The following is a 26,284-nucleotide window of genomic DNA, read 5'->3' as shown; positions in this document are numbered from 1 at the left end:
TAGGCGTATGTTTTATTTAATGTCTTATTATTTGTATAACTTTTTATTATACTATAGAGTGACGTATTTGTCGCTTCTGAATTTATTTATTATTTGTGTGTCCTTTATGGAAGCCCATTTCCGCGACGAAAAATAACTAAAAATTTTGGGCACATTTTTTTTAAATTAATCGACTTTTTTTCGTTGACGAAAAACAACATCTAAGCAATACGTTGTTTTATCACTTTGTTTTTTCTTCTTCTTTTGTTAACATAATTATGATATAATACCAATTATAACCTGTTTCTGTTTTTTTCTCTCACTTGTTGATAGTAGTGGAGTTAACCACACAACTAATTTTTAACCCTGGAATATAGTAGTATGAAGCAAACCCTCATTCACCTAAAAGGCGAAACTTCTCCTTTGTTCCCGTAAACCACAACCAGGAGCTGCCTGTCCCCCTCCCGTCAATGCCTGTCCTGCGGTATTTACCCTTCCTGTAGTACATTCATCCAACCAACAGGGGGCACTCGATCTTTCGGATGTCCCGGAAGTGGCGCATGTATCTTTGTGAAAGACGGACGGCTGATGGAGACATTTTAAAATAAACACACAGCTAAGCGCTAGCTGCTATCTGGGCTTCGCAAAGGTGCGAGCGCACTGCGCCAAAAACACGTTAAAATTATTCCAAGTTGTATATAAGTAAAGTATATTTAGTCAGGCGTCGTCCATGCATCGTAAATCAAAGAGGCTACACAATACCGAAGATGTTGAAGAGTCCGACACTGGGAGAAGAAGAATATAACTAAACGCCGAGGTGAGTTGTAGCTAGCGCTGCCGCTTTGACTGAGATAACGTTAGCAGCTAACGCTAGCTGCTGACATTAGCCTGCGTGCTACGCCCCTGGGTGGCTGGATACGGCTTCCATTTATAGGACCTTTCGAGGCAGCTGTCCTGCAAACCTGGACATTTTCCAGTCACTTCTTCTCGCCAAGTTCGCTGGGTATGAGGTTGTGACCGAGGTTAGCTTTACTACGCAGCTAAAAGTAGCGCCTGGGTCCGAGCCTGCGTTAGCTCCAGTTAGCCACAAACCCATCTGACTAACTAACTAACGTAAAAGTCATTTAATCGATCATCATTAACTGTCTCGAAGTGCACACGTTGTATTTTACGTGTCTGTTGAGGTTTAACTGACTTTTATCCACACAACGTAAAGCAGACTGTTTGAGACTTAAAAGTAGAAGCTTGCAAACGTTAATTTCATACCAGCAATGTTGCTAACGGGAATTTCTGGCCAAATTGTTGCATGAGATTTAATGACATTTTTTTTTTGTATGTGAACAGTCAATAGTTATACAACACGTTATCAGAGTACAAATGCACTCAATATGTGTACCATACCGTTTTTATGAGTTTGTAAAGCAGGGAAAATAGTTTTTAAATGCTACTATTTATGAATATAACTTAGTTGGACTGGAGAGCTACATGTTTAATAAGAAACATTATTTTTTGGGACCATTGTGATAGAATTGCTGTATTGCCACATTCAATAATGTCATTTATTATTGCCCATGCTGGCAGACATCCAGCCCTTTGCACAGACGCACATCATTTACAGACTGATATTGAATTAGTGATGTTTTTCTTCCAGCAGGTCAGCTCCTGTCCAGGCACATTGGTCCATGTGTGTTGGACCTTTGGGCTCTGGGCTCAACTAGCATGAAGATGGCTGACTCAGACAAGGCAGAGGATTTTGTCGATGCTGAGTGCCCCCCAGAGTGCCTTGATGAATCACAGTCGGCCACAGGCTCTGTTCAGGGAGAGCAGGATGAGCACCTAAAATCAGAGGCCAGTACCAGCTCACCACCAAGGGAAAAAGAGGGAGACAGCCCCTTGAATACAGAGGGTGAGCAGAGTCTCCTCTCCATGCCATGCCTGATGAAGGAGCTCCGCAGAGACTCCCCAGAGTCCCAGCATGCCTCCACAGAGAGCGACAAGCCCGTATCCCATCTTATCTATGAGAGCGACTCCTCAAACAACTGCATGCTCTCCCCCTCATCCAGTGGCCACCTCGCTGACTCAGACACGCTCTCCTCAGGGGAAGAAGGGGCTGCTGCTCCCAGCGGAAAAGACGAAGACGGCAACATGGAAGCTACAAATGATCCTGGGCAGACAGCAGGAAGGCAATCGTCATCTACGTCTACAGGGGGGAGGAAGTCCCGCCGGTCACGTTCAGAGAGCGAGTTGCTGCCTAATGCAATGGCTGCAAAAAAGAATCGTTGCCAGCCCACCTTGATAGCAGCTGGAGGGCAGGAAAAACAAACCAATGGCAAACTGGCAAAAGTGAAAGGTCACCGTAGCCAGAAACACAAGGAGCGAATGCGTTTGCTGAGGCAAAAACGGGAGGCAGCAGCACGGAAGAAGTACAACCTGCTGCAGGACAGCAGTACGAGTGACAGCGAGCTCACGTGTGACTCCAGCACCAGCTCCTCTGAAGACGAGGATGACGACACTTCAGGAGGTAGCAAGACAATCAAGACAGATATTACAGGTAACGCAACATGTTCACAACACATGCCTATAGCAAAGTACTTCTACCATCAGGGTAACAATAGCAGCCACTTAGGTATCCACTGTATCACACAATGATAGAAAATCATATAGGCCTACAGTGTTTGACAATTAAAGATGACTAAGCTTTCGTCTAACTTGACAATAAGAGGCTGCCTGCGTGATGTAAACATTTCAGGCAAGCCAAATCAAAGTGTTCACTTGCCACATATAGTGAGAACATGTAATGGGGCTGTAGAAAGTCTTCTCCATAACAAATCTGTGCAAGCACCGCTTTGTTTGTTTTATCAATCACTCTTTTTTTGTTTTTTTTTCTCACTCATCTCTTCATTCACCCTGGTTTTTGGGTAGTTAGACTGTGTGTTTAGGAGGGCCAAAGCCCTGTCACTAGTAATATATACAAGGTGTGTTTTTTAGAAATATGTCTCATCGTTTGCATGCTGTGGAAGTTGAGTGGACATTCTTCAACTCATGGAATGATTTATACTGAGTTATAACCTTTATTACGAGCTCTGCAATTCCACAAGGGACCATTTATATCCTCAGCCTTCGCTGTAAATAGACAAGGAATGGTGTCTGATCGCACCATGTTAGTCAGTTGCAAAGCTGCAGTTGCTTTCAAGTGTTGTGTGCTGGTAGAAATATAGTCTTACACCTGCGAGTTTAGACTCAATAATATTTAATGTGCCATTTTATCAGAATGCTGAAGTCAATTTAAACAATTTATATTTTGGTGGATGTCTGTAGCACATTAAGACTACGAAGCATTTTGTATATCCTGCAGCTTTAATTATTCCTTAGCTCTCATCATACGCCTCGCTCTGTCTTGGGAACAGGTGGTTCTCTCTTTATAAGGAGTTCTGTAGCGCCTTCGACTGTCAGTGCTCACACAGCTTTTGTGTCGTCTAGAAAATATGAATGCATACCGTTCTGACTGACGCTTCCTGATTGTAGAAATCTCTTTCTATAAGTATATACTAGCTGGGTGGTATGTACAGGCCTGCTGCTGCTGAAGTCTCATGTACTTTAGATGTTTTCACTGCTATTGAATTTCCTAGAATTTAACACTTTGGTTCTGGTAGACTGACTTAATGTTTTGTTAAATCTGGTTTTAGCTGGTGGTGTTTGAATGGTTTTGTTCACGGCTGTGTGTCCAGAAGTGAAGTAGTCTATCTGGTAATATGTCTTTCCGGAGCACTACAGTGGCTTATACTAACCCTTTGGTATATTTGACTAAGTTTTAGCAGAAAATATAGTTTAACATATCTGTTGCCCTTCATCATAGTTTTATAATGAATTTGCATCAAATGGGTGTTTTTTACTTCAGTCTCTCTAACACATTTTTCAAACCACGGTCACTAAATCAGTCGCCCGAGACATCCCGTTCTCTCTGTTTAGGGATCCGTACTACATGAAATGTTTTCAACCATTTTTACATCCCGCACACAGATTTGAGTGCTTCAACTGCATGATGTAGTCCATCAGCATGAAAGAGTCGATCTGCACGTAACCAAAAACAAACTGTCATTTTCTCTTTAATACAAAAGTCCACCTCCGAAGCATGAAAGTGCTACTGTATTTTCTTATGGCTTGGCCTCAATGTCTTTAAAGCTGGCTTCAGACGTGCATCGGAGAGATCCAGAGTGGGCGCCCAGATTCATGGGCTGCTGGACACCAGTTCGTGGGACAGGAACGGCATCGGCAGTGTTCTGGAGGAGGCCATGACGCGATTTGCTGTGATGCAGCGTCAGACCGAGGAGCGCTTCCGCATCTGGATGGAAAAGCTTGCCCACCTCGACTCGGACAACGACTCGTCCAAACGCTCAAGTGACGCCCTCGAGGGGCAGCAGCACCCCTCCCAGGGGGGACGCCCGTCCCCACCCAGTTCCTTTTTGCCATCGTCGGAGTCTTCAGAGACTATGGCTGCCTACATGTTGGCGCGAGAGAACAACAGTCTCACCTCCACCCCTATAAACAACAACAACAACATCCTACCTGAAGTGGTCACTCAGAATGGGAATCTAAGTGTTCCAGACCCCGGTCTCTTGAATGTTTAGATTTCACTTACTTAGATCTCACCAAGTGTAGAACTAGTTGATGCAGAAAGCACGGCAATGGGTAATAATAGGTTAACGATGCAAGGTCACTGAACGGATGCACCATCAGCAGCAGCGGGGCCCGAGCTGGTCATTTGAACGTGACTCTGCAGACCTGAGGCCCGGTTGGTCTACTGGCACTGAATCACTGTGAGATTTGACATTCAGAATAATTCAACTCACCCGTTTGATTTCTGCAGCATCTGAGACACGGCACATGTCAGTAGACTGTCCACCTGCGCTCCTATTCTAGTGCTTCTCATGTGGCTCGTTTGTTTTTTGTGTACCAGCCGTACACACACACACCCACACAAACACAGGAGCTGATTATGTCATGCGTTCAGCACCTGAGCAGCCGTCACAACCGTGCTGGATGGAGGGCTGCTGCTTATAGCATGTGCCTTGTCATTCTGACTTCATGCTGGGATGAGAGCTCACACTACGATCTCTTTAGTAATTCAGTTCAACGCTCGACATTGCCCTCTTTTCTCCTGAACCATGTTTGCACTTTGCTTATTAATTGTTCAGGGTCTTGGGACAACCTTTCATTTTGGTGGTATAGCTTTACTAACATTAAAACATTTGCATAACAGTATAGATTTGCATAAAAAAACTATAAACACAATATACTAACCCACACACAATTCTTGCTTCTTTTTTTAATCCTTTGACGATTAGTTTAGATGCGTTTACATTTTGTACGGTTTGCGTTTCTGTAACATTTGCTGCTACTGCTGCCTTTGTGCAGTAACAAGAAACTAGTGAGGGAGGAGGGACTCCGATGTTTATTTTTAGTAGCCTATGTATAGGTTTGAGACAGCAGATAAGGCATGGGTTCCTATATTGTGGCTACTGGCTGCAGTGTCAAGAGCCTCAAGTCTTCACTCTTATAATATACGCCTAGTTATTTCTTATTTGCACTGGTTTGCCAGCGTGGCCTGCGTCTCCACGCGTGTCCGCAGCTCGACTTCAAAACTGAAACCCCAGGCATCCAACTAACCGATGCACAGCAGTGACACAGCTGCAGTGCGGTGCATGGCAATGTTTACTGACTTCCTAAAACAACGGACTGATCGGAGCGTCCCGTGGCCTTCTCTTTGAGGTGGAAACACTACTTTTACTGATGTAGAAGACCATTGTGTCAAAGTTCTTAATACCCAACATTCACTGTCATTGATGAAGGAATCTTTGGCCTAATCATATTTATAGATAGGGAGAAGAAAAGTTACATTTTGTACATTGTGTATATGTAGCTCTGTCAGTTTGGCAGCGGTCCCCCACCTGTCTGCATGTGGTTATATTAGTGTATAGAATGTGCAAGGCCAAACTGGTTTTCATCTGCAGCATGTGTGCAAGGTAACGCTTTGCTTATGCTGATTAATGGTGACTGACTGAACATTTTATCTATTTGGTTGTTTTCTCTCGGCCTAATTGTTTTGTTTAAAATGATGTGAATATTGGTGTTTTTGGTTCGTAGTGCATAATTAGTTAAATTTGGGTTTGAAATGGATCCGACAACTGCTGTTCTGCATTTGTTAAAACTGAACGAACCCTTTAAAATCAGCCGCTTTGTCAACATGGTGAAGTAGCCTCATACGAATACAAACTGTGCATTAAAACATTAAGGACGGTTCATGGTTTACCAAAGACTCTCCTGGTTTACATTAGTCCTTTTTCTATCTTTAATACATGGCCTTTACATCGGCACGCCCTGTTCCTCTAGTAACAGAGGTACCTGCCCATTTCAGCCCAATCAGCTATTCATAGCCAGTGTTCTCTCATGGTACACGCTGTCCAGACGAACCCACACACACACGCACACACACACTCTCGTCTGGATAATAGTGTGTGTGTGTCTCTCCCAGGGACTTCTTTTACAGGGTAGAACAAAGACACATGTTCCTGCTGTTCTGCAGAGTTGTTCTTCTGTTTGGCAGTTATTATCCCACCACATTTCATTCACTGAGTAGGACAATTTTTAAGTGTTTTGTAATGACTGTATTCTTGTGTAGTTTTTATGTGAATGGCTGTTATTTTAAAAGCAATAAATGCAGAGAAAAATACATTCTAGGAGTTTATTCATTTACTCGTACAATATAAAAGTCTCGCTAGTGCGGCTTTGAAAAATGAAAAACGCATCCAGGTGTTTGTGGGAACGTTTCTGGGTTTGTTGATGTTTCACAGCAGAAGTGGAGCCGTCAAAGTGAAAAGGCCTCAATGGTTCTGTGGGACTGCGGAGGTCCAGCCTGTTTCCAAACAGTCCGACGGCTCCCAAGCATGATTTGAATAATGAAGTGTTCTCTTTGTTTTCTGCAGACGCGCTTCCAGTAGTGGGTCACTATGATATTTCAGACACTGATTCTAACCAGGAGAGTATGAGTGTGGAGACAGTCCGGCCCACGGTGATAAAGCATGAGCTAAAAACACACAGAGGCCGGGATATGGCAGCGCGCTCTGGGTGTATAAGAGCTCTGTGCTCTCTCTCAGGTCAGTTACAAACCCACTGAATCCAAACTGATCATTTCCTCTCAATGGAGACGGGACATTTAGAGGCATGGGTGTCATCCATAAGCAACTTGCTATTTTGGGAAAATAGTCTTATCATTCTCAGCGAGACGCCTTTTGAAGTGTTTCTGCCTTCATCCCACTCGTCTCTCGCTTGCATTGGGTGCAATGGAAAAGAAAAAAACTCTTGCTGCCTTGTTTCCAAATGAAATAATTGCTCTCTTGTAACCGACGAGCCGTCGTTGTCCAACATGAACATAAAGTTTCTGTTGTGTCGCAGTGTGTCGCTCCATGCTATCCCAGTCAGCTTTTCAAACACACAAGTGTCGGATTCATCGTTTTGTTCTGGCCTGTCAAAGCAGCTGCAGTGTTTCAATGCGTCAGCAGGGCCTGCAGCTCCATGCGCTCTGGTCCTCTTCACAATGTGTGACTCTGTTCCTCCGTTTGTTTCAGGCCACGTGGAGGCAGCGCGCTCGCACAAGGAAAGTTCTCAACGCAACAAGGGCCAGATTAACATTGCCACCTCTGACAGCGAGGTGGAAATAGTCGGCGTGCAAGAGAAAGCACGGTAAAGACGGGGGACATTTTGTACTTTCCTTATTTCTATTTGTGCATTGCCTCTCTCCCCGCTCTGGTTTTACGAATGAACTCAACTTCATGTGTTTTTCTTTCTGAATCCAGATGCGCTCATCCGTGCGGAGGAGTAATAAAGAGTCTGTCCACCTGGAAGGAGAACTCAGTGGATCAGTTAAACAGCACAAATCAGCCACAGCTCTGGACTACTGTTTCCCCTCAGCCCACCTGGGTGTCCCCGCCTGAGGTGGTGGACCTCACCCTGGACGAGGACGCCGGACACAAATACCTACTTTAAGCGCTCAGTACACTGAAGACTCGTGTTCCTCCCCTCACTGCTCCTCGCCCTCTCGCCTCCATGCGGCGGCTGACATCCTTCCTGTCGTCGCGGCCTCGCCTGTAACCGCTTGTGGACGCTTCCGCTCCAGAGCGCCGTCTGTTTTTAAACAATCAAAGTCTACTGACGCGATTCCCCGTTATCAGTTTAGTTGGAATAAAAATGGCGCAGCACTTCAAGTGCAGGTGGAAAAATGCGTAAGGCTGACTAATCCGCTAACTCAGCAATACCCCGTCTTCATGTCGTACCTCGATTCCCCCTCGGCGACACCTTTAGGTCTGTTTGTGTGTTGCGCTTGCGCGCCCTGTAGTGGAAACGTCACGTTGCTGCTTGCCAGCAGGTCGGCGTCGCAGCGGCTGCTGAACTGCTTCACCGGACTCTGAACGGCATATTTTCAGATTCTGCGTGTTTATGTGTCGTCACCTGTGGTCGAGGCGTGAGCGGCAGCTGGTGAAAGTTCTGCCGTCCAGAGCGTTTGCTTTGTACCGGTCGAGGGTCGGTTTAGTTTTCCAAAGTCTCACCACTGGTTTCCCTTCTCGTCCGGTCCCCATGGCTTTGTGTCAGGAGGTGCAGCTGCTGCTGGCGGGAAGAGTTTGTGTTTGTCTCAAAAGTTTCACACGCCTCCTGACAGCGGCGGCGTCCTCCAGCGTCAACCCTCCACCAGAAAGATAACCCGTGCATTTCCCCAAACGTCTTGAGTTAAATCCACAGCTTTTATTTCTGCTTCTACCATATTACAATAAGTTGTTTTTATAAAAACACAGAAAACTGGTTAAACTGTCCAGTTTCGAAGGAGAAATGCAGAAGCCCTCCACGTTGTGACCACGGCACTACGACTCGTGGCGTCTCGTCGTCAGTGAATGTAGGAGCCTGCAGTGCAGACCGGCTGCTCTTGATGTGTGTGTTCACCTTCATCACCTGTGGGACCTTCATGAGGAGAAGCTTCTTCCATTCGACGCTGCAGAGCGAGACGGCCCGATGCCTTGAAGTGCACTATTTTATTTTAGACTCGTACAAAGCTTATTCTTTTACCTTACGAAGCAGTGGATTTTGCTATCAACAATAAATATTTTAATAATAGATGTGAATTTAGCACAGGAATAAACCTTTATGTGGTGTGGCGTGTGGACCCACGTTGGGCGTCTCTAGTAGAACCTTTACTGTACGGACCCTCAGGCGCTCGCTCCCTCGTGTTGTGGTCTTTTTGTCTTCGTGCAGTTCTGCAGCCACACTGGATGTTTGTATCCACGATCCAACTTCACACACTGTTGTAACTCTTCAGATTTGTATTATTTCATATTGAACGTCTCCTTCCCAAAGAGATGTTTGAGAAGCGTAGAATCTAATTATTTTGACTTCTGCTGGTCACAGAAGGGGAACGCCGAGACATAAAAAGGAACTAAACCAAAGTCTAAATGGATTTTCTTTTTTTTCAGTTTGATTTTAAATTTGCTTCCTTTTTATTTGTTGTTTCTCTGTAAGTCTAAATGTGTTCATTTGGAAGTCATTTGTTGTGAAAAGCGGCGACTTGAACGCATCAAGCTGCAGATCCAGTCGAGCATCATGTGACGTGTTCTGTGTCCTTTGGCCAGTTCTTTCCACTGTAATGATTATGTTACCAGACCACTTCTGCTTGCAAAACCCATGTTGCTGTAGTTCCTTAGGATTATTCTTGAATGTTGGTAAGACTCTACTGATAGAGGTTTAGGGCAGCGAGGCCCGACGATGGCTGCACATCGCATGTTTGGTCACATCTTTAACCTCAAGTCAGATATTATCCTCATTACCAGTAATTTAGCTTTGCTCTTCTGTTATTGTTTTATTTTACTGTCAGTATTTTTAAAAGGGGTTTATTTTGTTGCTTCTGCAAGTCCTTGACTTCCTTGAAATTGTCTGTAGAACAAAAAGAAACTATTTTAAAACTAAATAAATAGAGCGTTATTTAATGAGCCTCTTGTCCAGCAGTTCATTTCCTTTCTAGTGAACAGTCGTTCAGAAGCAGGACATGTGGTCCGCTCCTCATGAGCCGCGGTCAGAACAAGTTTAACTGGGACTGAACTCTATGAACTGATCACTTGTGTTGCATGTTTGTAACGACATCTTCAGCCGTCACTGTTCTACTTCTGAAGCGTCTCCCTCGCATGTAAACGCAACATGTCAGCGCTCTGACATGAACCTGAAGTCCTGTCCATCAAACCGGGTTCTGCACGGCGCGCGTCCCAGAGAGAAGAATTGTCCTCGTAGGTACAAACTTACTGACGCGCCTTATTGTTTCCTTTCATCCTGTTGCCCAACAGTCTAGACAACCGCCTCGCCGCGAACAATACGTCACCCTCGCATGGGGTCAGAGGTCATTCTGCGACACCTGCCGCTAGGGGGACACATGGAGTTCACATGAAAAGGACAATGAGAGTGGAGCGATGCCGTCTTCGGCTCCTGAAACCAAAGCCCTCTCGCCGGCTCCTTTCACCCTCGGGGCAGAACATCAGCTGTATGCTAATCTCTACAGGCCTGTGTGCTGGCTCGCTCTCAAAAGACAGAAATAAGTATCCTTCCTCCTGCAGATGTCGTTTTAGTGACGCTGCTCTGGAGTGCATTGTATGAATCTATTCCAGGTTTATTCAACATGACGGCCTCGATGCTGCACAGCCGAACCACGTGCATGAGACCAGTGATTACTAGTGAGAAAACTACGTTTTACTTGCTTTACCTTATGAAAAGAAATGTAAAAGCTCCAATGGGCAAATGTTAAACACTTATTTAATTGATCAGTTAAACCTGGCTACTATTTTAGCATTTAATCACTTTTAGTTTATTTTAAAGCAATATTAAAAAAAGGATTTGTTCCTTTTTTTGCCATGTATAATTCTAAACATAACATCAGGTTGTGAAACAAAACTAGACACCTTATAAAGGTTGTGTAGTGTGAAGTGAGAGTTTTCCAGAATTTAAAGGCCTCTCATTTGTGAATAAAGGGAACTGCAGTAGTTTGACGTGCAGCGATGGTGGAGCATTGCTAAAGGCTCTTTGTGTGGCACCGCAGGCTTAAACATTAAGATGGTGGGAACTGGAAGAGGAGGACATATGGGACTAAGTTGTGACCCCTCAGCCTCCCCACGCCCATCTGTTCCTTCACCCTGCAGGCTTAACACTAAAGGCAGAGAGATTTTCAGGACACAGACAGTTTTGAGCATATCCACTGTACAAGAAAGAGGTACTTGTACTGTGATACCCTAGAGAGGTTGTTTTTCAAGAAGGAAATATAAGAATTGAACATTACTTCTTATCATCCTGCAGCGTTTCCCTGGTGGCTGTTAGTGGGAGACGTCTCACTGAGCCTGCATGGGACAAGCAAGCCACTGTCTCCCAAAGAGAACAATAATATGATTAAACTCTAATTTAATTTCATCTAACAAGTTTTCATGTTCTTAAAAAACTCAAAGATTCACATTACAAGTCGGTTTTGTAGTCGTTGGTCTCAGAAAAGGAGCAGCAGATGTCCAGCGTGCTCACAGGGAATTAAACTGCTCAGGACATTTATTTGCAGTTATAGTGAAGTCTAATGAATGAATTGGATTTTCTTGTAATGTTGCTTGTTTGTGTTTTGACAACACTAGTGCAGAGCAAGGCCTCCAGTCATCCATAATGCATCAGAATATTTACTTTTATCACTTGTTGTTGCACGTGAACATCAAGATAACTAGTATGACTAAATAAATGAATGGCAGTAGAAAGAAACAAAGAGTACCTCAAAGTTGCACGTTGAACATTACTTGAGTAAATGTGCTTGGTTACTTACTACCACAGCATGAAGAACTATGGTTTCATTTTATTGTTCTTGATTTTGTGAAGAAGTGAGTCATTTGACACTAATGAGAAGTAGCCTGAATACCAGCACATTTTTGCAAATGCCCACAATAAGACAACAATTTGAAAAACAATGTGGGTATGTACGGCCTTTAATCTTAAATTTTGTATCACAAATAAAAAATATATAAATGCACAGGAGTGAAAAATCCAACATTTCTCTCTGAAAGTGAGAGAATTGAAAGTTGCTGAAAAATAATATTACGCATTAGGCTACTGGGAAATGTTTATCATGTAATTCCTTTGTAATAAACATAAATAACTGTGAATGAAGCTCGCTGGGGGGAAATCTAACCAGATGTCTATTTGAGGGTCCAGAAAGCAGCGGTACCGAGTGAGTTTACTGCCTTATCTGGGTTGACGGGTTCAGCCGCGGGGGCGGGCTGTCCACAGCACGGACTCCTCCCATTGGCGGAGCCGCAGGGTCCTGATCGGAGGCGCTCTGTGATTGGTCGCCCGGGTCTGCGTGCGCGCGCTGCGCAGCCTGTCCGTTTGAACGCGCTGGGTACTGGAGGGGATCATTTCCATGGACCATCTGTCTCGCTGGCTGCCCACACAACAAAGAAGGACCCAGGATGGTGTTAGTTCATGTTGGATATCTGGTTCTCCCCGTCTTCGGCTCAGTTAGAAATAGAGGTATGACCATCTCCATATATCTTCTTATCCTAACCCTCACGTATTTCTCGGCTTTTTCCTTCTTTTAAATGTCCTCAAACGATGTAAACAGAGCTGACACCTGCTAGCAAAAAAAAAAAAAAAAAACGCAAGCCAGCACAACAGCGACAGTTCAGCGCAGACAACATTAGCCGCGTCGCTAACCGCAGCGTCGCGTTAAAACGACGGTTCACGCGCGGTTAGCGGGACTTAAGCCATTTAATGTTACACGAGAGGAACATGGACGTTGTTTGCTTTTTTTAGGGAGGTTTCGGGGTCCGTAAACGCACCAAATGACAGCAGCTGTCAAACGGCAGCCCCTCCGTGTGTGTCTTTTATCCGCAGCTGTGCTAGCGGTTTATCTTCCACTGCGTGGTGTTTACGTGCGTTTCTCTCTCTCTCTCTCTCTGTGTGTGTTTGTGTGCGTGTGTGTGTGTGTGCGTGTGTGTGTGCGTGTGCAGTCACCGCTAAGCTAACGTTATTCTCAACATTAGTGGCTTCATACGGTCACTCGCTCTTCTTTAGCTAATAAACATCCATCGCTTTTGCGTGGATTTGTCATTTAATTTGGTGCCAAGTATCTGAACGTAAGCCGCCGACCGACAACGTGAGGGACGTGTGTCCCTTTGTGTGCAGCTGGCATGCAGTGTGTTGATCTCCTGCTCATTTCACACAGCTAGGCTCAATTAAGTGCTCTTCCATACAAATAAATAGAAACAAAGACAGGTAGCGTGATGGCCGTAGTTCAGTTGTATGGCTACGGCTGGCTATTTTAACAAATGGTATAAAATGGTGGCATTTTGCCGTAAACCTCAAACGTGTGAGTGTGTGTGCGATGGAAAAGCGTCAAATGAAACCTGCAAATTGCGCTGCATGTGCAGTAAAAACCACAAAAAAAACCCAAAAGGATAAACATGAATAACCACTCTGGCTGAATTGGGCATAATAGCTTTAATCATCTTCCTCTGCAGTAGGCTATCTATGCTGATTATATAACAATAATATTAGTGGTAATACGTTTACGTGCTTTGTTAAAACTACATGCAGTAGCACCAATGATTTCATTGTGCTTTTATTTGTGTTCTTTTTTCCTGTTCCATAGTATCGAGGCTGGCTCCACATTCCGCATTTCTCAGACCTTTGTCCCCCTCCATTGTGTAGCTAACGATCATCTGCTGCTGTCTGCCGTAGCCTCTGCCTGTTCTCTGCATCTAGCTGTATTGTGAACCCCCTTCTTCCTCATTTCCTCTTTCCATCTGAAGACGACATTGGCATTAAAACCGAGTTCCCACTCATACCGTATCCTTCTGTGTAACTAAAGACTAAAGAATAACACCTTCTGTAGAAAACAGTTTGTCTTTATTTACTGTCATGTTGCTCTTCAGTGAATAACCCATTGTAGCGTCAGACTTTACTACGAGCTGTCATTGTGATCCCATTCAGTGTGGATAGACCACATTCTGCTGTAAATTCCTGTAAAGTGGATACGTTTTGATTCCCTCTCCCCGTTCGATTATTAGACTTAATTGAACTCTTCAATTTAGTCTCCGTCCCCTATTTGCAAAGGTGCATTGTGCCAACTTTTGTAATCATAAAGAACTTGTTGGATCACTGTTTTCCCCTAAATAGACGACGGATAATCTTCTATCCTAACGTCCACCAATTGGCTGAAACATGCAGTTTGAGTGAAGCTATGTTCACCTCTGATGGTCCACTGCACCTCTTAGTGGCGTCCACACCTGCTGCCGCGATCCTACCTGTGTGAAAGCCTTTGTTCCGGCTAGCTAAATTGATTTAGTCAGTCACAATCAATTGACTAGACTCCAGTCCAACTCATCTTGCCATTGGAAAATCCCCCACTATCAATCACAGCCCCCCTCCCTCCTCCACACCTCAAGTCCCCTCAGACACCTGCAGAATGCTATCCATTTTACAGGGATGTGTTTATCCTGCACTGCTGTAGAACTCCTTTTGTAGAATGAAAATGTCTTTTATTCTTTGGTTGTGGTTTTCTACCTTATGTTCTTGTATTAGATCCTAATGCATGGTCATTTTATACTTTTTGTTTTTCCACATTGAACAGCAGATTCCAATGTAAACGCTGTGTAGAGATGTCCCTGCTATACTGAACTGTGCTGTCAGCATACACATCTACTCATTGGATGCTGCTTCTGTTCTGTTAACCCTACAGAGAGCATGGTCGGGCCTTGCCTTTGGTCTTTATTTGCATGATATTATTATGGTTATATATAGGATATATTACTATTATCATACAGTGCCACACATACTAATATTTTCCAATAAAGACTGTAGTTTTCTTTCTAACCTTCAGTGTGCTTTTTGCTGATCTCCATGTGTTCCTCCCCTCCTCCCTCCACTGTGCCGTCACTCAGACGGTCCTCACTCTCTATGTGCTCTCATTTCTCAGCTGTCTGACACGTTCAAGTTGTTCCTCTGCTTACTTTAAAGTTGGGGCAACCACATTTTCTAGAAAAAAAATGCATGTTTTAATGGAAACACAACATTGATATGTAAAGTTACACGCTGTCATTTCCTCCTGATCCATACACTGTTTATAGAACGCAGCCCACTCATCCTCATTGGTGATCACTGCTGAAGAGTTAACAGCTCATGGATATGGACTCAGGCTTCTGTCTAGGTATTTATTTTGTATCCAGGTAAAATATTTAACGACCGTCAATTTTGTGTAAAACAACAAACTAAAGTAATTTAGTTTTTGCCAATCACGCAAAAAAAAAAATCCAATATCAATTTGCAGCATTGCCCAAAAGAACCAAAACAATGAAGCTGTTCAAAAACAATACGGCAAATAAATCATCTTGTGGTATTTATGATCCCGCCAAACTTTACCTCGAGGTTTTGACACTAAAATACCTTTAAAGTCTCTTATTACATGCACATAAACACTGGTATTAATGGAACAAGTCAACTCAGTTAACTTGTTCGCTTTCTGGCAGAGAATTAGAAGATTCACATGAAAAAAAACATGAAGCTCGGCCAGCAGCTGGTTAGCTTAGCTTAGCATAAAGAAGGCACGAGACGGGCAGCATAGCAGATCCTCGAGCAGCGGCTCTGAAGCTCAACACGACGTCTCCTGTTTGTGTTTCATGCAAAAACAAGCGTAACGTGAAGTTGCTGGTGTGCAGAGGGTTTTGTGCACATTACCACCTAATAAATGTTATATGGAATAAACAAAAGGACATAATAGCGGCACAGATCTTATCCAACTGTATCACTATCAATAGATTAAAAGTCTCCAAATGTGTAGCATAGTTAGAGGTCAATTTCATTTAATAACCACATGTAAATGTCTCCTCTGAAGTGTTTGTATGTTTGCAGTCTTCATCACGTCGGCCTCTTCGTGGTGATAGTAGAACAGACCTTGACACAGTTACACAAGTGAAAGCACATCGAGAAGCACGGAGTGACTCGGTTTTAAAAATAAAATAATATATGCAGTTGTTCCTCCGTAGCTTGTGACGGCAGCTCGAGTGCTGAAAAGCTTTTTGATTATTCATGGCAGGATGAATAATGTCGTTAAATCACAGGCTGTTTGTTAATGTACTGTGTGGCCCTCCAAGAGCCTTCAATTACAAACCTTCTACTGCCTGTATTAGGCCTACAACATGATTAGTGGTTTTAATTATTTTCCAACGAGCTCTTGGTTTGAAAAGCTGCTCTCACTTGAAATTAAACTCTTCTGTGAAAACTTTAAAAACAAGATTGGTCAACAGCTGCAGCTCAGACTCTGGTGTCACTTCATTTCACATGTTTAGCATTTTAAATGTGAACGAGTCATTTCAGTCTTGAAGCCTGTGACTTCCTCACGTTCAGACACTTGAGCCTCACATCTGTTCACGGCGTCAGAAATAGCTGAGTTATTTACACACAGGGGCGTCTGAGACACGGCAACGTGTGCAACTTACTCCTGCGAGACAGCAACAGACTTTAAATAACTCAACAGCTGTAACATGCACAGCGTCCCCGTCGCTCTGGACACGTTGGCGTCCATTGCTTTGTCTCCATGGCGCGCGCCTCGTCCAACTGATGTTTAGCATCAAGGTCAGTGAGCGGGTCACAGACCAGCTGAGCAACACGCCAGCTGATTTCACTCGTCAGTGCCTCGCTCCTGATTGGGAGAGGAGCCAATCAGTGAGGTCAGCAGCGTGGCGACGGGCTCTCGGTGCGCGCCGCCGCCGCCGCCGCGCGCACCCGGCTCACATGACGGAGGACCGCCGCACCGGGCCGAAGACGGGATTATGTTGGCTGTTGGATGTTGGAGGGGAGGTTGTAAAGCTGCAGTGATGGAGGGGGAGGGGCGGCGAGGGGGAGGAGAGGGAGACAGGTTTGATGTCTGCTGCTGCAGTCGCGGCTGGGCGGGGCTTACGGGCCGCCGCTCACGCAGGGACACCATGCCGCAGCCAAACCGCGGGGGAGGGGCTGCCGCGCAGGGGTGAGGGGAGGCGTGTGCGTGTGCGTGTGTGTGCGTGTGTGTGTTCTGCACCGATCAGGCGTGTTGTATCTGCAAGTCAAAGTCGGAAGCAGCGATGCAACAATAACATCATCACCGCTGCTGCTGGCAGCACTGCAATATGTCAAATATGAATGTCAGCAGTTCATGCTGTGAAACAGCCCAAAGACTCATATTTAGATTTTCTTCCTGAAGCTTCACTTTGAGTCCAGTCTCGCCGGGTCACGGGCTTCACACTAAACCAGCTTCGGCCTTTTCTGCTCTCCTTCCTCGCGTTGGGGTCGCTCGAGGTTCGCAGGCCTCTCGCGTCTCACGGCTGCGAGCAACGGAGCAAAAGCAACCGGCAACGCAACTATGTCAGGCGCAACAATTACAGGAATTGTTTAACATTTTAAGAAATGTGCGTTTGTCCTGCTGGTGGAGATTAATATGAAAGTCATCAGAGCTGTGAGGTGACGTCCAGCAGCTCCTCTGGCTGATGAACACGTGTCGTGTTTGTAGAGTTTGTTAAAGCTCATTAAACAACAGCATACTTCTGTATTTGTACAGATTAAACAACTAAAAGACAACATGCTAATCACTGAGCTTTATTATTTTGTAATAGTTTCATAGAGCCAGCGGAGAAAAATAATATGCATACATCCAAAAGATTTTACTATTCCTTTCAATAAATGCACATTTATTTAAGGATAATGTGGGATTTAGTGTTTACATTAAACTGTTATAGACCACAGAGAACCAGTGAATTGGATCTCGGCTCAGTGAGCCATCGACTGTGAAACAGATTTGTCAGCAATTGCTTAATAATTCCCGGTCCATTAACTAATCACTGAATGATCTCTCTTCTTATCAGACTCGCGTTGTCGCTCCGTGTTACTGTTTAACACGTCCAGCTGTATTTTTCCTGACTCTGCTGGAAACCGCTGACACAACAGTACATGAGACAATTATTTCTTCCTAACCGAGCAGACGCACGATGCTGCGGTCCTTCATGACACGCAGCCGCCTCCAGAGAGCCGGGGAGCGGTGATGCTGCTGGAGGAGGAAGCTGCCTCCATCTGGGCCGCGAGTAATTAGTATTGATTGTTTTGTGCAACTTGATACCGAGGTGATTCAGTGGACGAGCCGCCTCGTGTCCTCTGATAGGAAGCGCTGGGGAGGTAGAGGTGGACCCTGTGAGCCGCCTCATCGCTGTGATGGGTTTTAATGAGAATCCGTTGAAGATGTGTTCCTTCAAACAGCAACACAACACAACACAACACAACACAACACAACACAACACAGAGCCTGAATCCATCAAATTGACTCGCAGCGGACCAAAGACAACCCTCTGCTGTAGATCTTCTCTGCAAGGCGCCGGACCGTTAGATCCATCCTTCCTGCCGCGGAGAGGCTGTGTGTGTGTGTGTGTGTGAGTGTGTGTGTGTGTGTGTGTCTGTGTGTGTGTGTGTGTGTGTGTGTGTGTGTGTGTGTGAGTGTGAGTGTGTGTCTGTGTCTGTGTGTGTGTATGTGTGTGTGTCTGTGTGTGTGTGTGTGTGTGTCTGTGTCTGTGTGTCTGTGTGTGTGTCTGTGTGTGTGTCTGTGTGTGTCTGGTGCTCCACAGGGGTCCCAGTGTCTGTCCTCCATCTGCTGTTGTGTCTGTCTTGTCTCTTCCTGTGTCAGGTCTGTCCTGTGTCCGTGTGTGTTCTGTCTGGTATGTGTCCGTGTGTGTGTGTGTGTGTGTGTGTGTGTGTGTGTGTGTGTGTGTGTGTGTGTGTGTGTGTGTGTGTGTGTGTGTGTGTGTGTGTGTGTGTGTGTGTGTGTGTGTGTGTGTGTGTGTGTGTGTGTGTGTGTGTGTGTGTGTGTGTGTGTGTGTGTGTGTGTGTGTGTGTGTGTGTGTGTGTGTGTGTGTGTGTGGAGGCCAGAGAGCGCTGGCCTCCTCCTCCTCTTTGTGGCGTCTGAATGAAAGCGCTGCGCTTCACGTCTGATCGCCTGCGTTTGCTCGCCCGTAGGAGCTCACTTCACCAGGCACCAACACAGCCATGCTACCTCCTGCCGACACTTCGCCCTGGCCGCTCCCCAGGCTCCCATCTCAGCAGAGTTCCCTCTGGGCCACGCCAGCCAGCCGCCTCAGACCGGCCTCGCCCCCCACCTGCCTCCGGCGCACCACCCGCCCCTCACTGCCCTGCCCGCACCGCCCCCGTTCCAGGACGTGCCGGGGCCTCCATTCCTACCTCAGGCCTTACACCAGCAATACCTCATCCAGCAGCAGCTCCTGGAAGCGCAGCACCGCAGGATCCTCCCGCACGCCAGGTAGAAGCCCCGCCCACAGGCACGCACGCGCACGCGCGTCAACACCGACGCGGCTGTTTTACGGTCTCTTCTTCGTGTCTTTGCAGAAGAACCCAGGAGCGCGTTCCCCTGAACGCGCACCGGCTGCGCTCCGGCTACGAGTACTCGCCTCCCATCCACGTGCCGCAGCCGATGAGCCAGCAGCAGCAGCGCTACCTGGCCGAGGGCACCGACTGGTAAGCGGGGTCCTGTCGTGGGGCGGACAGCCGTCACGCTGCGGGGATGATGTTTAATTAGCGGCCTGTCTGTCTGCCTGCAGGGACCTCAGTGTTGACGCCGGCCTCCCGCACCACCAGTACCAGCTCCAGCAGCTTCCACAGCACTATCAGCATTACCTGGCCTCCCCTCGGATGCACCACTTCCCCAGGAACACATCGTCTGCACAAGTGGTGCGTTGGACCACAGCTGTGTGTGTGTTGAACACGCGCTGAGTTCTGCTTTTGTTGTCTTGGAAGTAGAGACCCAGTTGTGTAGTTTGTAACAATGCATTAAAACAATAGACGGTCTGTAAAGTAACGGTGGTTCTCCTCCGTTAGGTCGTGCATGAAATCAGAAACTACCCGTACCCTCAGCTGCACCTGTTGGCGCTCCAGAGTCTGAATCCCTCGCGGCACGCCACCGCCGTGCGGGAAAGCTATGAGGTAAACCCGTTTCCAAAACTCCTCCTTGAACTGGAAAAGCATCTCTCAAGAGCTCCTCTACATGCTGTAGCTGTGCTGTTGTTGTTGTTGTTATTACTGTCGTTTATTTTCTTCTTCTTCTCTTCACTAATCTCACCTGGATGCCCACTTCACCCCAGGAGCTGTTGCAGCTGGAGGACCGGCTGGGCAGTGTCAGCAGAGGAGCGGTGCAGACCACCATAGAGCGGTTCACCTTCCCTCACAAGTACAAGAAGGTAAGGCGTGACGCACACAGACACACACAGACACACACAGCGCAGTGGAGTCACCTGAAACTCACCTTTTGTCTCCTCCTCTCCGCTCGCAGAGGAAGCCGCTGCTGCTGAAGGTCGGAGAGGAGGAGGAAACAGATGTGGACGAGAAGTGCACCATCTGTCTGTCCATGCTGGAGGACAAAGAGGACGTCAGGTCAGAACTTCCTGTTCACACAAAAACATCACTTTCTTTATGAGATCAGAGTGCTGCATTGTGGGAATTGCAGTCATTAGCTTGAAGGGGGACGTAGAACATGAGAGGTTTTGATCTTCTCATCTCCCTAAAAGATGTTCAGGTAAAATGTTCCAACCTTCTCAACCTTTTGCTGTAAATACATTTACAGCAAATGCTGAATATTTTACAAACCATGAACTGACATCTCGATGTTCCAGCGTGATCAAATTAGAGAAACTCCAACTTCCATCTTCCTGACTCCACTTGACAGACAGGTTTAGTTAGATAAACCAAGAGCATCCCCTGTTCCCAGTCTTTGTGCTAAGCTAAGCTAACCAGGTGCTGGCATTAGCTTCCTGTTTAACAGACAGATATGAGGGAAGTCCTCCTTTTCCTTTAACTCCAGCTGAAAGCAAACAGTTTACAGATTGTTGCCCGACACGTTAAGCATTTCAAAGCGCTGGCGTGAGACTCGGAGGACAGAAGCAGTTAGCAGCTGGTGTGATCTCCGCTGTCAGAGAGTCGTGCAGGAATCATCATTGACGCTGTGTCTCTGTGTCTCCGTCCTCCAGGAGATTACCCTGCATGCACCTCTTCCACCAGGGCTGCGTGGACCAATGGCTGGCCACCAGCAGGAAGTGTCCGATCTGTCGAGTCGACATCGAAACACAGCTGAGCGCCGACAGCTGATGAGCTTTCAGCCGCTGCTGGTCCATCGCCCTCGCGTGGTTCCTGCTTTCTTCCACCTCGGCTTGCCGCCGCCGGCCGCCACCACCTCCACCTCCACTACTACCACCACCTCCACCTCCACCACCACCTCCACCTCCTCCCCTGTTGGGTGCTTTGCCAAATGTCTCCAGACTTCATGTGACATCGCCACCCTTCTGACTCTCGCTTTACTGAGCCAAGCCAGGAAAACTAACTGCAAGAGAGGCCAACTCTTTTTCTATAGAAGCACATCCCTCTGGAAGCAACACACACACACACACACACACACACACACACACACGTGCAGACACACACACACTCATGTACACAGGGTTTACTCGTAGCTTGCTGGTCGTAGTGGGGTGTTGTTGCTGTCGTGGTGTTGTGCTGTAGGTCGTCCTGGGCTGTGTAGCATGTCCTCAAAGCCATGACGTAACGTCCTGAGAGGGAACACAAATACCCACACTGAGGTGGCTACACACTGTCTCTCTCTCTCTCTCTCTCTCTCTCTCTCTCTCTCTCTCTCTCTCTCTCTCTCTCTCTCTCTCTCTCTCTCTCTCTTCTCTTTCTATATATATCTATATATACATATATAAATATATATTTCTCTCTTTTCAAACACACTTAAATCAAAAATGAATATTCTGCCACATGAAAGCTTAACAGATGCTCTGATGCCATGTTTACCTGAAGATCATTTGTGGTCGTAGTAGAGTAGCAGTAACCAACAAGTGACATCTGACGCTGTCGCCTTCTATGATGGGGGGGTAACATGGGGGGGTAACAGGGGGGGGGGGGGGGTAACAAGGAGGGGGGGGGACACCAGCTCGCTGAGTGTTTTACTTCTATCATGCAGCTTTGACATTTTGCAATACAGTTGTACATTTCCCTTGCGTTGGTGTCGTGTGAGGTTGTGTCGTGTGAGTCGTCTCTTTCACTGCCGTGGACACAGCTGATTGAGTCGTTACGTATTTTAAAAATAGGTAGAAAGTAATTTTACCAAAATGCATTTTTGTCACGGTGTAGCTTGAACCTGACGCGCAGGTTCACGTGAGTGTGAGTGTGTGTGTGTGTGTGTGTGTGTGAGTGTGTGTGTGCTCTGCCCTGCTGTGTGTGACTTAAAGAATGTGTCTAACAAACGGCTGTTCAGCGAGTGCAGATGTGTTTCAACACCTGGACGTGGACACACTGCGGGTTCGCCGCTTACACAACTCAAAGCCAAAAAAAGCCCAGAGGATGAGAGATGGAGGTGCAGAGCGAGGTGGGAGGAAGGCCTCCAGCTCCTGTACCTGTGTGTTCACCTGGCGCCGGGCCAGTGCAGAACAGTGTGTACGACACACACAAAATGCATGTTTCATTGTGGACTTGGGCTGTTAGCTTTGGTAGCGTTTCTTCAATTTAAACACAAAAAAGGTACAGAGATGGCTTTGCATGACTTAGTTAATCTGAGCTGTGGCTGTCTTCTCAACACTAACGAACGAACAAACAAAAAACAAAAGAAAGCAGTGTCAGCGGCTGCTCCCTGACTGTAGCGTGTGTTCATCCTCCCCCTTCGGTGGCAACGACGGGGTCAATGTTTACCTTATTGCCTAAAGAACAAGCACATGTGACAATAGTTAAAGCAACAGCGGGGTTGCCTGCGTTGCGTTGCGTTGGTTTATATTTCGGTCTAGAATCATGCCGTGTTGGAGCAGAGGAGCTTGCGTATTGATTTAGTGTATTCGTGTGACAGACCTCCCTCGTGTTTGCTATGCTGGTTGCTGTATTGCTAGAACATGTAGGACGTGGTGGACGGAGGCAGCCTCCCTCTCGCCGTGCACAGACAGCAGGCTGCAGACAGCAGGCTGCAGACAGCAGGCTGCAGACAGCGGGCTGCAGACAGCAAGCTGCAGACAGCGGGCTGCAGACAGCGGGCTGCAGACAGCAAGCTGCAGACAGCAAGCTGCAGACAGCGGGCTGCAGGCTGCAGACAGCGGGCTGCAGACAGCGGGCTGCAGACAGCGGGCTGCAGACACCAGGCTGCAGACAGCAGGCTGCAGACAGCAGACTGCAGACAGCGGGCTGCAGACAGCGGGCTGCAGACACCAGGCTGCAGACAGCAAGCTGCAGACAGCAGGCTGCAGACAGCGGCCTGCAGACAGCGGCCTGCAGACAACAAGCTGCAGACAGCAGGCTGCAGACAGCGGCCTGCAGACAGCGGCCTGCAGACAGCAGGCTGCAGACAGCAGGCTGCAGGCTGCAGGCTGCAGACAACGGGCTGCAGGCTGCAGGCTGCAGACAGCAGGCTGCAGACAGCAGGCTGCAGGCTACAGACAGCGGGCTGCAGACAACAAGCTGCAGACAGCAGGCTGCAGACAGCAGGCTGCAGACAGCAGGCTGAGCAGGTTCACTGCTCTAGTTTAACCCTTTGTGGCGGCTCGTCTTTGCAGTCCTGCAGGACGCCTTCAGGACTCGCTGCTCGCTGCACTACGAGAGCAGAGGAGCCGGAGACGCTGTAGTTCCTCCTGGGTTCAGGATGAAGTAACTGGGATTAACCCCCTGAAGTAACTGGGATTAACCCCCTGAAGTAACTGGGATTAACCCCCTGAAGTAACTGGGATTAACCCCCTGAAGTAACTGGGATTAACCCCTGAAGTAACTGGGATTAACCCCCTGGTTGTGCACTGCGGGTCTGGAAGCTGCCTCCTCCTGTAGTGGAGTCATCTGTGATGAAGTTTTCATAGTTTACACAGGGTGTTGTCAGTTGAGATGCCTTAAGTATTTAACAATCATAATTTATTACTAACTGTAGATATTGTGGGTATGTATTTAATTTTATATAGTTTGTTTTTTTCGGGGGTGGGAAGGGGATCGGGTATTGAATCATAATTTATTTATTTAGAAATAACACAAAAATGCTATGAAAAAAAACTATTACCTCATTTTTGCATTGTTTTAAATGGGAATGCTTTGCATGCAGTCGTACTTTCTGAACTCTGACGTTAAAGAAAAGAAGAAAAAAAAAAAGAGCCGCTGTTTGAATCTCCACAAGCTGTGATGTTTACTGACGAGGACGAGCCGCTCGGCCTCGCCAGTCTCTCTCTCTCTTAGTCTCTCTCTCTCTTAGTCTCTCTCTCTGATAGTCCCATGGTCTCTCTCTCTTGGTCCTTCTCTCTTAGTCTCTCTCTCTCTCTCTCTCTCTCTCTCTCTCTCTCCCCATCCTCTCCTCCCCTCCTCCCCATCTCTCTCTCTGTCTCTGTCTCTGTCTCTCTCTCTCTCTCTCTCTCTCTCTCTCTCTCTCTCTCTCTCTCTCTCTCTCTCTGATGGTCCCATGGTGTCTCTCTCTCTCTCTCTCTCATGCCCCCCCCCCCCCCCCCCCCCCCCCCGTGGTGCTGTGGGTCTGGTTACATTCCATCAGTGGTTCCTCTGATCCCTCATGCTGTGATGACGTAGTGGACAAACTGCAATGGAGTGATTTCTTTGGTTTTAGTTTTGCACTGGTTTGCGTGTGGGAACCCTCTCACTGGCAACAGCTCATTAATATTCAGCTTTTCTTTGGTCCGCTCTGCTTCTCTCAATGCACTATGGGTCTTGATAACGATCATCTGTGAAGCATGTTCCTTTAACTCTTTGTGTCTTTTACTTTCCATCTCTGGTGTTTCTCTTCAGTTGGTAGACTTTAAGCATAACAAGTGCCTCGCTTTAAGTGTTAGGAGATATTTCCATATTCCTGAAACCATGAATAACAATCAATCCATGAAGCCGCCACGCCTTATTGGTTGCTTAATTAAACACGGAGCGAAGGAGAAAACATTTGACTGAACCTACAAAAGCCATCGTCCTCCAAATTGAAGTCAAAGTGTAGAAGTGGAGTGAGACCTGTTGAGTGTAAAGAGGCATGTTTCACTGTGGCTTTCCCGACAGTTCAGTCATCTTTAATCCTGTTTGTCTTCTCTCTCCGACTCTCCGCTTCTTTTATTTTCCCGTCCATCTCTCCTCTCAGAACCGATCCTCCGTTTCCTTTCACCGTCTCAAAAGGAAGGCGAGGATATTAAAGCACAACCTTTTCTAAAAATGCATGTTTTCTCAGGTTTCAATATAGTCTCAATGGTTTAATAGTATATGGTGAAAATATATACAAAGAATATATCAGAAAAAAACATAATTTTGTCGCTGTTTGAAACTGAAAAACAAAACTGAAGAGAAAATATCCCAAAAAGTGCCAGTGAAAGGGCTGCCGCCATCCGTACGAAACTCTGCTGTTTAGCTGTGACTGCGCAATGTTTTTCAATATAGGATATTTTATCTGAAAATAGAACTATTTATCATTAATATTAAAGCAATAGCGCATTAATGGTGATGTGTGTGTTGATGAAGAAATGGATGAGCATATTATGGGTAAATGTTAGTCACATGTGGTGGAATTTTGTACTTTATTACAAGAAAGTACTACTAATAATGATAATTTCAAAAGTTGCATTGCTAAACCCAAACTGTTCTGTTTTTTTAATTTTATTTCATGGCTTGTATATTATCCTTTTGTATGTGCTCTTTTTGTAATAAATTGGATAAAATGGACACGTTCTGGTTTATATTCTGTATAATAAGATACGAGCTCCTGATGGTGAAATGTTCGGACACTTGAGAAGCTTTTTCTAGGTCAAATGAGAAGAATAGAGAAAATGCTGCTATCGTTATAATGAACTGTAAATAACAAAATGTATTCAGCATCATTTTCTACACAATTTTCTACAATTCTGCTGGACATGTTTATATGTAAAACTAGAATTTTCACCAGACTTTAAGGCAACATAATGTTTTTTCCCACAGCAGCGATGGTGAGCTTCATACTGAGCACTGTGAGGATTTATTTTATTAGGATTCATTTGTAGTGAATTCCATCGTCTCAGTTTTTGTCTTAAAGGGAAACATTTGTGGCTCCTCTGTTTCCAGCAGCTGGTCGATAACGGCGTCTTTCTGCCGTTTGGATCTGTGCTGGTTTGCATGTTTGAGTCAAACAGCTGGAACGTTGTATTGAAGTGCAAAAAGAGTTTAATGTTTTATAAAAGCTAAATAACAAACC

At 46.1% G+C, this 26,284-nt stretch overlaps 2 protein-coding genes across 7 annotated transcripts; both read left to right on the top strand.

Moving 5' to 3' along the window:
* Positions 1 to 563: 563 nt before the first annotated feature.
* ark2n (arkadia (rnf111) N-terminal like PKA signaling regulator 2n) lies at positions 564 to 9,993 on the top strand. 4 transcript variants are annotated; one of them, XM_068574030.1, is made up of 5 exons: positions 564 to 796; positions 1,634 to 2,530; positions 6,963 to 7,133; positions 7,605 to 7,719; positions 7,833 to 9,993. In XM_068574030.1, the coding sequence occupies exons 2-5, from the start codon at positions 1,699 to 1,701 to the stop codon at positions 8,020 to 8,022; spliced, it is 1,308 nt and encodes a 435-aa protein (XP_068430131.1). In that variant the 5' UTR covers positions 564 to 796; positions 1,634 to 1,698; the 3' UTR covers positions 8,023 to 9,993. The 4 variants fall into 4 exon arrangements, with proteins under 4 accessions (XP_068430131.1, XP_068430130.1, XP_068430133.1 ...); XM_068574029.1 differs by having other exon boundaries at positions 1,631 to 2,530; XM_068574032.1 differs by lacking the exon at positions 6,963 to 7,133 and having other exon boundaries at positions 1,631 to 2,530.
* Positions 9,994 to 12,350: 2,357 nt separating this feature from the next.
* Positions 12,351 to 21,983, top strand: ark2ca (arkadia (RNF111) C-terminal like ring finger ubiquitin ligase 2Ca). 3 transcript variants are annotated; one of them, XM_068574753.1, is made up of 8 exons: positions 12,351 to 12,564; positions 19,066 to 19,366; positions 19,453 to 19,581; positions 19,665 to 19,794; positions 19,942 to 20,046; positions 20,208 to 20,300; positions 20,393 to 20,493; positions 21,087 to 21,983. In XM_068574753.1, exons 1-8 carry the CDS (start codon positions 12,504 to 12,506, stop codon positions 21,202 to 21,204), a joined length of 1,038 nt encoding a protein of 345 aa, XP_068430854.1. In that variant the 5' UTR covers positions 12,351 to 12,503; the 3' UTR covers positions 21,205 to 21,983. The 3 variants fall into 3 exon arrangements, with proteins under 3 accessions (XP_068430854.1, XP_068430853.1, XP_068430855.1); XM_068574752.1 differs by having other exon boundaries at positions 20,205 to 20,300; XM_068574754.1 differs by lacking the exon at positions 12,351 to 12,564 and adding an exon at positions 13,743 to 15,241 and having other exon boundaries at positions 20,205 to 20,300.
* The last annotated feature ends 4,301 nt before the right edge of the window (positions 21,984 to 26,284 follow it).

Source organism: Clinocottus analis, unplaced genomic scaffold (assembly GCF_023055335.1).
Source record: "Clinocottus analis isolate CAN_PGR_092001 unplaced genomic scaffold, fCliAna1.0.p SCAF_13, whole genome shotgun sequence".
NCBI classification, from domain to species: Eukaryota; Metazoa; Chordata; class Actinopteri; order Perciformes; family Cottidae; genus Clinocottus; species Clinocottus analis.
The sequence above is the reverse complement of the archived record's forward strand: the minus strand, read 5'-3'. Positions and strand labels throughout refer to the sequence as shown.